The 13,361-nt window shown below is 36.2% G+C and overlaps 2 protein-coding genes across 2 annotated transcripts; both read right to left on the bottom strand.

Moving 5' to 3' along the window:
* Nucleotides 1-1,812: 1,812 nt before the first annotated feature.
* LOC149168007 (uncharacterized) lies at nucleotides 1,813-11,520 on the bottom strand. Its single transcript, XM_089431622.1, has 2 exons — nucleotides 11,216-11,520; nucleotides 1,813-2,818 (listed from the first exon to the last, which is right to left on the bottom strand). Exon 2 carries the CDS (start codon nucleotides 2,673-2,675, stop codon nucleotides 1,950-1,952), a length of 726 nt encoding a protein of 241 aa, XP_089287748.1. The 5' UTR covers nucleotides 2,676-2,818; nucleotides 11,216-11,520; the 3' UTR covers nucleotides 1,813-1,949.
* Nucleotides 5,881-7,403, bottom strand: LOC149168008 (uncharacterized). The gene is made up of 4 exons (XM_089430665.1): nucleotides 7,144-7,403; nucleotides 6,441-7,032; nucleotides 6,086-6,285; nucleotides 5,881-6,004 (listed from the first exon to the last, which is right to left on the bottom strand). The coding sequence occupies exons 1-4, from the start codon at nucleotides 7,401-7,403 to the stop codon at nucleotides 5,881-5,883; spliced, it is 1,176 nt and encodes a 391-aa protein (XP_089286791.1).
* Nucleotides 11,521-13,361: the final 1,841 nt, after the last annotated feature.

The raw sequence follows: 13,361 nt of genomic DNA, 5'->3' as shown, positions 1-13,361 counted from the left end.
ATTTGTTTTCTCTTCATGGGACGAGTTTGTTTTTTCTTGATGGGACGATCTAGTGGTTGACACAATGGGATATATTGTCCCCTTTATCCAGTTTCAAAATTTCAAATCCTCTTTTCAGTGGTTGGCACAATGGGATGTTATCCTCTCCACCCGGTTTCAAATCACACAGGGGTATCTTTAGCTCCTTGTGATAAGGCTCAAAGAGTAGGCTCCCCCACTGTCGTGGAGTCTCAAATCTTGCTAAATAAAAAATTCCTGGTATATTTGGCTATTGAATATACCCTTGCAATTATAATGGCAATCCCTAGATTTGATCTTAGGCCTCACCTAGAAATTGTACTCACTTTTGAAAAATCATCATTTCAATTTAATCTGTAAATTAAGTGATTATTAATTTGCAGAAACTGGCCACTCAATTGATAGGAAAACCAGTGTTACCGAAAATTGACAACAGATTGGTGCTGTTCATGTCTACCATTGAAACTGATCTCTGATTTAATGTGTATACCGTCATCTCAAACTGATGTTCCATTCAACAGTTTTCCTTAATGGAGCACACCCTCTTGAAATCTCCTCCAATGTGCTTCCAACAATTTGTTTTGAGAAACTGACTGATGCTTCTTCCTTTTGCGTTCCATTCAGTTATTTTAATTAGATGGGATTTCTATTCCCTCCATACAACGAGAAATATTAGTACCCAGGGAATAACCAAATGTCACATATAGTGAAAATTGAAATGATTCAAGAACAGGTGAGTTTTTCATCAACGTGAATCAGCCATTTACTGTGTGTCAGTTCAACTGAAATTCAGAACTTTAATCATGGTTCTGTTTGGATCTATGACAATTTTATATTCGACCATGTCCCAAGGGTTTTCAGGGTCTCTGGAAGAACCAATATGACATAAATGGTTAAACGAGCTGTGATAATCATGTCCATTGATGCACAACAATGGGAAGCCCGTTCACTTTGTATGCCTCTGAATGTTTCAAAGATCCCACTGTCCTCATTTCATATAGCATTGGGAAGCACAATTTCTTTGGTCATTCTGGAACCTTGCAAAAATTCTGTTACAGTGATTCAGACTTCCAATAGAATGTCAGAGTTGCCATAATACACTAGTTCTTATCACACCAATATGACACTGGTATCGTTAAGTTGTTTCCTGCAACATCATATGCAGAGATGCATAGACTTTCTAGTCAACCAAGAGATTAATGATGCCAATCATTTTACAGTGCTGGATTGTAGTTTATATTGCTGATGGTTGTGCCTACCGAGAGTTTCATAGCATGAGGGTACTGTCAAGGAAGCATTATCTTCCTCAATAATTACAAAATTACTTCCTTATCAACAATTCCAGAGTTTATTAGGTTTTGTAATATATTGTCTGCCTTGACAGCTTCAAATGCTATATTTTAGACATTTCTGTGCCTCTCAATCTCCACCTGAATTATGCTGTGCTATCAATCCACACTTCTTTTAAGGCCTGAAAATATGGATGGAAAAAGAGGTTTGATATAGATTTGACGACAATGCTGACAGAATAGACTAGAAACAGTGCAGTACTCCTAGAAACTTGCTTGGAGAATCACAGGTCATCAGCAGCCAAAGTTCAGGACCAAGTGGGAATTGTGTATAATTAATGAAAACAAGAAAAACTCAGAATTTGAAATAATTAAGAGTTCATGAATTTTTCCCTTAATAATATTAACAGAACTGTTTCAATGGTCGCAAAAATGCAGAGCTTTTGATATTACAAAGACCAAGTTGGTTTGCCTGCAAAGGAACCACAAGCATAGCTAAATACAAATAGAAGGAAACCAGTTTCAATGCCCTAACTAGCCAACAAATTTCACCAACCACTAAGAAGTTCAAGTTATTCAAAACTGTCCCAAGAGATTCACACATAATTATGTTCCCTGTCAACCTTTTAAATGCTCAATAAATCAAAGCTGGAGGGCCAAATCAGGCTGTGAATCAACCAGCATTCCAGAAGACTGCCTAACTGGAGACCTTGGAGACTGTTTTTCTACATTCAAATCTGGTGGAATCGAATTTGAAAATTCAGATGTCTGTTGAGAAGGCTGTTTTGAAGGTAAAGACTTCCATAGTTGTTTTTGAGATTGGGATGTATCAACTCCCATTGGTATCTGCCTGCAATTAAAAGGACTCTGTGTGGTTGAATTCGGCAATTCTAACATCGAGTTTACACCTCCCTGAGAAGTGGCATGAGATGACAGATTCTGAGGATGCATCCAGCTCAGCTGTGAACGCATATACAGAGGCATGTCCATGGGTGCCTGCTGTTGAATAAATTGAGGAACACTACTAGAAATGCCTGATAGTTTTGTATCACCATATGGTTCCCTGGCCACACAATTGGAATTACCATCCAACCTTCTATCAAAACCAGTGCTGCCAGAAGTTGTCGTCTGGACACTTGAAACAGGTTGCACATGTTCAGCTGGTTTGGCAGATGCCCATTGCATAAGTCGGTTACTTCTGGAGACAATCTCAAGCAATTTTGACTGGGATACATTTGAGGTAAATTTTGCACCTGCCAGATTGACTTCACTGGATTTAGCAATTGATGAAGCTGATTTCAACTCACTCTGTTTGACTCCTTGCAAAGGCGTTTGAAAATTTATATTGTTGGCTGACTGTGAACTCATAGATAGAGGAACATGTAACCCAGTAGATTGAGACAGAGATACTAGTCCTGTAGATTGAGCAACTATTGCAACTGTAGATTGAGCCAAGGTCTGTTGATCCTTGATCTCCTCACGCAATAACAAAGCACCAGGAGGAGCTTCAGCTGTACAAAAAAGAAAAAAAACAAGAATATAAGAAGTTAACAATGAATATGGGAGTGAATCCAATTAACATAAAGGCTATCAATATTCTCCTTCAAAACACATAAACAAAAATGCAGTCCTTGAGGAAAAAGTTGAAAATCCTAGGAATTGAACATGTACAAACAACAAAACTTTTACAAGTAGAAAAAGAAAAGGCGCAACTGCTATAAGAGTTTATATGAAGAAACAATGAAATTGAATATCTGCAAGAGAAGATTTAGCATTTAGAACTATCTCAGAAGGCTCATGTCTGTGTTGCTTCCACTTCAAATGCCATATATACTTAGGATCTTGTAGAACAAATGTCCAAAGCATTATCAGATCTTAGATTATTTGAAATAGAATTGAGGAAACATGGGCACTCTAGTAGAGGCAAAAGTACAATTTAATATCAAAGAAAGGCATCTCAATTCATAAAATGAAAGAAACAAAACTAATTAATAATGAGTTGGAAAACAAAGTCATATACAGTCATCAAAATACAGTCATATACAGTCATATACAGTCATCAAAAGTCATATACAGTCATCAAAAGTCATATACAGTCATCAAAATACAGTCATATACAGTCATATAAAGTCATATACAGTCATCAAAATACAGTCATATACAGTCATATATCTCAAAGTCATATACAGTCATCAAAATAATTAATAATGAGTTGGAAAACAAAGTCCTAACAACAAAAGAAATGATAAAATATTTAAATGATAAAACTCCATATGAGCTTAGGGCACTAGATGAAGTTGAAAAAACATATTTCATCGTAGAAGTAAAAAAGGTTATCAAGAAAAACTTCTTTACATCTGTAATTGCATATGATTTTCCCTTCAATATAGCTGTTTGTTTTATGATATTTCTGGAGTTCCTGTATTAAACTGTTTACTGAGATTGTAGCTTGTTTCCAGGGATTTTGATCATGTTGATTTCACGCTGCACTCCATTTTTTATGCCTACAGGTGGTTCTTCGTATTGGAGGAACCATGAATAGACTTTGAAGCTCTCAATCAGCAAAGCTTCAAATATTTCCTGTCAAATCAAGGGTACAGTTCCTCATGTCAAAGGATTAGTGCCACTGCAAAATTCTGCAAATCCTTTGATATCATCAGCGAGACTGCCTGCAAGATGAATAGTAGAGATGAAAAGTCACATCCTTGTCCTATATAAATATTTGTAAAGCTTATTTTCTATTGGAAAGTCCAGTATCCTCAACTAAACTAACCATTTTAAATCATCTATAGTTTAGATGATCTCTTTTTATCTGTCATGATTTGTTGTTTATGGTTAATTCAATAACCAATATCTTTTTCCTCCTCCATTGCGGATGCAAGTATCATTAAGGGCTAATAGTAGTATTGTCAAAGAACTGAGCTATTACTATCAAAGAACTGAATTCTAAATTTACAATGGCAGGTATGGGAAGTGAAGCTTTGGAAAATCTCTGCCTCCTTGTTTTCCTCACAAATAGATCCTTCCAATTTGCCTGAGAAATCCCTTATGGCAGTTTCAAGGGTAACATTCTTATCTGGTATGCCGGTTCCAGAATCTGCACAAGGGGCTACTGATCATTCACATAAGTTTATGTGAAACCAAAATTTTATCTATTAAGTAGATGCTTATCCTCACTTTCAAGTTGACAATCCAGAATTTCATCCATAGAGTACAAGTTTAGCCTTACCTTAAAGTTTTCAATCCAGAATTTCATCTAGAGTATAAGTTTAGCCTTATCTTAAAGTTTTGAATTTCACAATAAATGGTAGATCAATTAATATTTCCATACCAGTATTTTGCAGAATAGAACCTTGTACCCTTCTAGATGTGTGGTCCACCTTGATTTCTTTTGTAGAAGAAATCTCCAATTGTTCATTCAGGCTTCTTTTCCTTCCACGACACCGTCCAACTTTAGAAACTGTGGTCCACATTTTCTTGATTTCAACGCAAGGAACACTTTGCCCCCCTTTTTTGTTGGGCTCAAGAAACTATGTCGCCTCTTGGTAGTGACCTTGGATGGAGTTAGAACATCAAATTTCTTATTATTGTACTCTTCGCTGACATTTTTTACCAATTCATTTAGTGCATATGCCTGCTCCAAAGATTTGGGTGTTATTTGTAATAAACCCCTCAATATCTTATGAGTTGATGACATCACAAGTTCAATTTCCTCATCGATTGTTAGGGCGCTATCTTGCCTTACCATGGTTGGATCAGTGGAAGGAGAAGCCGGAAGGCTCATTTCAATTTCTGGGCTCATTACAAACGATTCATTTAAATCAAGTAAATATCCAGGTCTTTCTATAATAGACCTATAGACATTAGGCAATTCATTGCCACTTGAAACCTTACTAGTCACTACCATCTCAACTTTTAGAATATGCTTGCAAATATTGCCATTTAGGGCCCATTTGCAATTACAAAAGTGCAGGTTCTGCCCTTTATAGATGACATGATACCATGTATCACGAGTTGCCGTAGTTTGGCTACGAACCAAATACTCACTTTCCCTGTTTCCATCAGCCATACAATCTTCATCTGGGATATTCTTTGCTTTGAACTTACTTAAATTTATTTGTTGCTCAATTTTTGAAGCTCGGACAAAACCAGCATTTTTTAGACGTTGCATGTGAATGTAATACAACTCAACCTTTTTTAATAAAAGGTGCAACAGCCAATCCACCCTTCTATGGGACGCATTATTCTTCTCACAGAGGTACCTTTGCTTTAGATACCGGTGATAAGATTCGATAGCATTATTAGTATCCTGGTTGGAATGTGGGAAGTCCCTATATGCTTTTGCCCACATATCTGAAAAAAAAACATATATTAGATGCGAAAAAACAATAGGAAATTGTGAATTACAAAATAAATTGATAAAATGCAACCTTAGGAAACTTACATAGCTTGTTGTTGTTTAACCAGTTGGTTGCAAAATAATCCAAAAACACTGTTTCTTCTTTGAATTCATCAAAAAACTTTGAATTTCATGTTGCACAGATGCATCATTCACCTTCACACGAATGCATGATTAATCCCAGAGCACGAAGATACGGACTTTATTTTCCTTTCCCCTGACTTTCGTTCCAACATTTTTCAACCAGGCTCTACGGACATGCCATACACACAACAATAGTGTACAGTTTGTGCAAGACCTGAAATAATATAACATTATAAGAGAATATCCTTGAACATTATTACTTTTTAACTATTCTAAAAATAAAAAACTGGTTCACCTTAATGCCTCGATTTCCGCTGCTGCATCATCTGTGATGACAGCTCGGACATGCCAATCTGGGTTTTCCTTTTTCCCATTTGCAAATAATTGCGACATCCATTTACAAATATCAGGAGTACCATTCCGTGATGATATTACCCATGCCACTGGAATCCCATTGTGATGATCATCAAAAGCCATTATGGTGTACAGTTGATACTGCATTACAATAAGAAAACAAGATTATAAGCATATAAGAGGACGACATTGAAATAAAGTAGAATAAATGAAGTTTTGGTAAATATATTTACCCCATATTTGTTAGTGCTAAAAGTGGAGTCCATTGATAACATGTTGTTGTGTGAGTATCTCACCATCATTGAAAGCATCCACTTAGTTTGTATGCCTATAATGAAAGGAATGTTTTTAACAACATCTTGTTGTTGGTAGAAGAAAAAGCTCTCTGGGCACTCACTAACCCAACAATCCACACTCATTGGATCATTTTCATGCTTCACATACTCTAGCCTCTTGATATTATTGTACATGTTTGACACATCCTTTCTTGTCATGAAAGAATCTCGAGGTGCCCCTGTGAAAAGCTCACCAGATCCATACCTTAAATCAAAGATAAATTTTTCCCAAATCATCGTAGCATTAAAACCATCACGAACCAAATCTTCAACAATAGTTCGTATATGCTGTGTTAAATGCGGCGCAAAATTGAATTTCTTGGGCATGTCATTTGCCTCATTTCCATGACAAACCACATTTTTGTCATCAATATGTCTGCATGCTGTATATATTAGAACGGCATCATTTGGTCTAATAGCAAGTCGTCGCATAATAAAGTGACACTGACAACCAACTTTGATGCTGTGACGTGGAAGACGTTTCTTAGTTGTGGATCCAGGTTCAGCCACATCGCTGGATTGTACACGATTTGGACCATAGGCACACCTATATCTGCGATCAGCAATTCACCAAAAATTAAATAAAATATTTATGCATGTTTGACATAGTGAACTTAAAATCAAAATTTAATATAGATAGAGAGAGAGAAAGAGAGAGACTCACACAACATATTCTAGATATGTTGAATAATTTGTCCTCTTGATATCCTTCACATCTTTAATTTTTCGAATTTTAGCAACAAATTGAGTAGGTGCGGGTTCCCTCATTTGCTCTCCCCTTATAAAATCCTCAAGTCGACAATATGGAATAATTGCGACTTGGTCTCCTGCTACTTCTGTCCATGTCAAATCTTCCGCTGAAAACTCTATCATCCCTTCTGGGTCCTCAACCTCCAACTCATTGATCAATTCCCACTTCGTCATTCTTCAAATCCCTATACAAATGAGGGAACACATATGAGCAACAGTTCATACTATGAAATTTTTTGTAGTGTGTAGAATTTACACTGAGAGTTCCCACCAGATATAAACACATTTACAGCATAATTCCCTATCTCCCCTTCAATATTTCCTACCCATGCACAAAACAGTATTATAGACTTTCAAATGCTTCATCTTGGTATAATCAATACATTGCTGAAAGAAACATAATAACATGCAAAATCTGTTGCAAAGAAAAAAATGTTATACAACTTTAATCAGTTTGTTCCACTTTGTTATGCTAGAGTCATCGCAACACTCTATGTAAGTTGCATTTCAGTGTTAAATTATAATTTCCTGGAACTTGGTTTGTTCATGAGGATTGTTGCTAAGTTCTCTAAGTTCATTCTCAGTGGCTGCCCTGTTTCAGACTCCACATGCTGAAACCTGAGTCTGAAAATAATTTCATTCTCAAATGCCTTATTAATTATGGGACTGATGGTCGACTCTTGTTTGCTTTTTGCATTGCTCCTTGAGGACATTTGTATGCTGAAAGGACCAAAGAAGTCTAGCCTTGTCGCCAACAGCAAAGGACAGAATACATCCATCAAGATATATAGAAACTAAAGAAGCTCAGCATTTGAAGTGCCAGGAAGCTAAGGCAGCAACTGGCAAGAAGGGAAATATCAATCAATAAAAGTTTGTAAAAGGAAGGGAAATGTTTCATTATAGTCCAAGAACTGCAATTGCACAGAGAGAGAGAAGGGGACTGCAAAAAGCTGAGGAAAGCTGAGGAAAGTCTTGTTGGTCTGTTTGGAAAAACAAGTGTTCTTTCAAATCACAAGTGATAGGGCAGATGATTAATCACCATCTGGAAATTAATCCTAAGATACATCAATCAGGGATAACATAGGGATTATGTGTAGTTTGTCATAAAAAAGGAAACTATCAAGCATACATTGCAATATAAAGTGTCTCAAGTCATCTAGAGGTTGATTAAATAAATAAATAAATCCACTCCTCTTCCTGGATTCTTTGAGGTGGAAGGCCGCTAGTGGCTATCCTTGGATATAGTATGATGATAACAAACCATGGCAAAATTTATGAAATACTATTTGTTAGATGAGCCTTTCATTTCTATGGATAATGATAGTGATTTATGGATTACCATTTGTTGGACGAGCCTTTCCTTTGTACGGAGAAAGATATGCAGAACTACTTATGGTAGCAGCATTTCCAAGTTCAGTCTAGAATAAGAGAATGTGCTAGAAGTTCACTTGTAAGTGTTTCATAAATTAAAAAAGACAGTTGTGTCAATGATGGCTTGCTGGGTTGACAAAAGTGGATAGCTAATATAGACCCCAAGAGGGCTCAAGTTCTACCAAGTGATATGCCCCATGCTTTTGAATGTAAGCAGTGCACCCAACAGCAGCTGGGGCCAGGTGCATGTCCCAGGTGACTTGGCCCAAATAGATACCCCCACTTATGGTTTCTAAGTTGAAGACCACTGAATTGAATGGCACTAAAGGTTCCTCTGTAATGATAAATCTGGGGTCATTAGCCTCATCATGATAAGAGGAAGCCCTTTGTGGAGGCTGTACTCTTGCTTCTAATTCAAAAGCTTTATTCAAGCTGGTCTTGAATTCAAGACCATCTGAACTAACATTCTATAAATATGTATAAGAAACTAGAAAATGATAGTCGGAAATCTGAAACTATGCACTTCCACATATGAAACAAAAAGTTAACTTGTCACTATTTGATAGTCAACATAACCCTTGATGACTGTTCTACTTTACTGACAAATTCAACTTTATCAATTCTGTAAAACTTGTATCTTGACTCAAGACTAGCTGTTTTTGATTATGGCATCTGTTGTTCACATTGACTATCCATACTTCACAATGAAGAGAAAATCCTTTTGTTAAGGATCTACTCTATTACTAGGAATCTGATTCTACCCAGCTTAATTTGGATTCAAGTTTGGCACTTCCAACTAAACCATCCAATTGAACCCAACCATACTACCGTATGAGTTAATGATGAACGAAAACCTTGACCTATTACCCTTATATCCTACATCAAACGTCTGACTTGCTAATCTTTAAGGATCAACATAGCACAGCTTGGCCTGTTTAATGTAGCACTAGGCTTCTAATTCATCCCCCTCCACATTGGGTTCCAACACAGCCTGCCCGTAATCATAGCAATGATGAGAGGAAAATCCATTACCAATGGCCTTTTATCATCAAGTTGACTTGTAATCTGTATCTGACAGCCAAAACTGTCTATTCCAGAGCAGATTCTTTCAATACTGTAACTTCAGTTCTGACCCTGATTGTATTATGACTAGAGATTATCCATAATTAACAATCACCACCTTGAATTAACCATCAATTAAAAACGATGGAATTAACTTTAATATTACAATTAGAATATTAAAATGCTTTTAATTTGACTTCAATTTATCTTACAATCAAAATTCAAAGTCCTATGGGACCAAATGCTATTGCATATTTCTTGGTGCTGTCAGTTACAGATGGTCAATGGCATAATCTAACACCCTGCATATGACCAATAAGAAAATAAAGGTCTGCTAGCATAGAAGTCAGAACTCAACAAGGACTTAGTAGAAAATAGACAAACATCCACAAGAATTTTTCCAATGATAATAATAAAAAATTAAAAATGAATGTTCAAAAAAGAATATTGATTTTAATCTACATTAAAGAATATTTTCCATTTTCCACCATTCCAACAATCACATGTTGCATCATAATAATGAGCAACCTCAAGTATGTTACTATATCTTATCCATTTTAGGTCATAGGTTTCTGGTCAAAGGATGTTTCCTACCTCTTATTTTATGATGGCTTGTAAATGTTGGTGCTATAAATTATTGGTTGTGATTACCCCTTGAACAATTCTACAATTATTATATGGCTGCAGCTGAGTTATGTTTTATGAGACTGAGTGGCCAATTTTTGTCTGACTTGGTTAATGAGACCTATACGAGGTTAATGTTTAAGTCAAACACTGGTTCTGACTGTTTTTGCTCAAAACCTGGTCTAACTTCCTGAGTTAAGTTGACTGGGCTTAATAGCACTAACTTAAACTGTCAATATTTATTTTGTCTCGGAGAATGTTAAGACATATCTTCTTTTTTATGATCTTGTAGTAAAGTAGGGTTGTTTTAAGTAAGTTGGTTCAGGGTTGTTTTAAGTAAGTTGGTTACTACGAAAAGATAGATGTCCCTTGTGTATTTCATAAAAATGGCAGGCATATTTTTGCATAATGCATACTTGTCTCAGTCATTTAGCATTAACTATGCCAGACAAATCTAATAACAAATCAGCTCCAGACATGCTTGAAATCTTATTGGATCTTGTTTCTTCCATGAAATTCCAAACTTTGAGACACGTCATCAAAAATAACAATGACAAAACAATCATATAATCTGTATTCCAGATCAGGTTTTCAGTGTGTGGACCATTTTCGAAAGAGAAAATACTCCTGTTCTGACTTGTACTATATACATTGTGCAGATACCAACAAGATCCAATAATATATTTCCTTGTACATTTATACCCTCTCCTGTTCTTATCACATTCAATATACTTCAAATAAAAGGTGATAGAAAATGATTACAGAATCAATATTCATATATCCACGACCATGCTATTTGTTTAAGTTCAGTAGCCATGAAAGTATGTTGAGAGAATTCGAGGGTTTTAGCAGTCTTTAAAACAGATTTAAAACTCAATGAATGGTTAAAACCACGATTTGTCATTTGCAGAGAAGGTGCAGGAATTTACCAGGAGGTAACAGAGCTCAGTCCGGCGGATACTGGATGTGTAGAGTTTCGGTGGCCAGCAATGCGCTTCAGTCCTGCGGGCAATGGGTTGCAGAGCAAACTGGTTCTGGTTGCAGAGTTATGGTGGCGCGAAAATAGTTATCACAATTATGTTATTGAACGACCGACGCCAGAATTAGGTTTACCAACGAGACGGGGTGGGTCCCGCGTGGGTCATCGGAAACGCGAAGTGCCGCCGGCCGGAGTCATGTATCCATCTTATGCCATCCGCTGCCCATACATAGCTGGCAAGGGCATTAATGGCACAATATATGGCTGGTTAGCCCTTGCCATCTGATCAGGTCCTCAAGATCTGACGGCTATTATCAATATCGCGCAACCCTTTGTGACTGCGCGTTAGCACGCGATCACAAAGCGGTTTTCTCACAGCACCTCTACCACGCATCGAATGTTCTATGGAATCGTTGGCTCGAGGTCGATTACTGCCTTTCTCTAATAGCAGTGTGATAGAAATCTCTTACCGCCTTCTAATAAGTGACAAAATGTCTCATCATTCAGTTGCCGCCAATTGTCATTTTTAGTCACCGCCAATACCAACTATTTACCCGTTTAAACACAAAAACCCCAGTTTTTCTCATTTTCACTTGATTGTGTAGTAAAACCCTATGTAACCCAGCGGCGCCACCTGAAGCCTCTATTAACCAATTCGAGCATGGTTTACCTCCTGAAAAGCATTCTAGACTCACTCCGCAGACCTCTCAAGCCCAAATGAAACATTTTCGACCTCCCTTGAAAACCAATGCTTTCTTAACAATTTGTTTTGTTTTACAGGTGATCAGAAGACCAAATCCTTGGATAAATAGTCTTAATACTAGTCATAAGACCTGTTTACTACAATATTGTTATCAAATCTATTCAAACAGAGATAGAAGATAAAATATACAGTTGAAAGACAAGAAAACAAAAAAGGAAATTAAACGATTTACTATTGAGATAGATAGTAAAAACCTAAAATATATAGTGAAGGTAAAAGGACACAGTAAAGAATAGTCAAAGTGTATCAGGATTAAAGAGTATCAGATTGAATACCAAATCAATTAAATCATCTAACATGAAGGTAAACAGCAGGGAAGACAGTTACAAAACAGAGTATACAAATTCATGTCAAAGTGAAGACAAATGAAAAACCAGAGCAGTAAAAGTAAAAAGTAAATAGTAAACAGTAAAAGTAAACATGAAGGCATTAAGGGTTAAACAAAAATGAAACACTTTCACCAGCTACAATGAAGTTTATCCAAAGTAAAAGTGAAAAACACTTGAAAGGAATTTAAGGTTAAAAGATGAAATCAGAATAGAAATGGTACATTCTTCAGAAATTCCCTGTTTACGTCATAGTTTTTCAGAAACTATTGTGGCCAATCCAAGAATTATTTTGAGAAACTATAGGAGGCTTTAGTTCCCAAAAGTCTCATCTACAAAAACCTCTCTCACTTTTTATAGAGGTATTACCAAGAGGGAGATAAATGCATGTCTTCATAGCCTATTTTCAATTTGTGCAAAGTCTTGTTTTTGACATCTTTTGGTAGAGAATATTGTGAACAGCTGGAGATGAATTTTGGAAAACAGAGAGAGGTTTATCTCAAAATCATTCCTATCTACAAAATATTCTTTCAATGTTTACATATATATTACGCATTGAAATATACAAGCGTATCATTGGACCCTAAGTTTGCAGAATTTTCGGGGCAGAATGCACAAAGGAAGGATGCAGTTAGTGACTGGGATGCCTCATCATCAACTAAGAGTTGCTATCAAATTCAACTCTCTCTTATTTTTCACCATTAATCCATAGAGATAGTGCCAAATAGATTCATTATTTTTGAATGTCCTTTATTTAAGTTCTATCAATGTAAACAGTTGGAGATATTTGTGAAACTAATCTTGATATTTTTCAAGATATTTCAGTTTACAATTAGTACAAATACTTTTTGATTTGAAGTATTTTGGGTGGATTCTTAGACATTGCTATAAAACTGATTATTTTGGAATAAAGTGTTGTTGGACAAAATTTTGTATGGCTAGCTGGATGAAGAATTAATGCAAAGGACTTTTCACATGATTCTTGAGTTAGACACCGGATCAATAAG

Source organism: Pinus tabuliformis, chromosome 5_1 (assembly GCF_031772625.1).
Source record: "Pinus tabuliformis cultivar Carrire ecotype Pingquan chromosome 5_1, CPIR1, whole genome shotgun sequence".
Taxonomy (NCBI): Eukaryota; Viridiplantae; Streptophyta; class Pinopsida; order Pinales; family Pinaceae; genus Pinus; species Pinus tabuliformis.
Note: the sequence above shows the minus strand (reverse complement) of the source record. Positions and strands in the feature narration are given on the sequence as shown.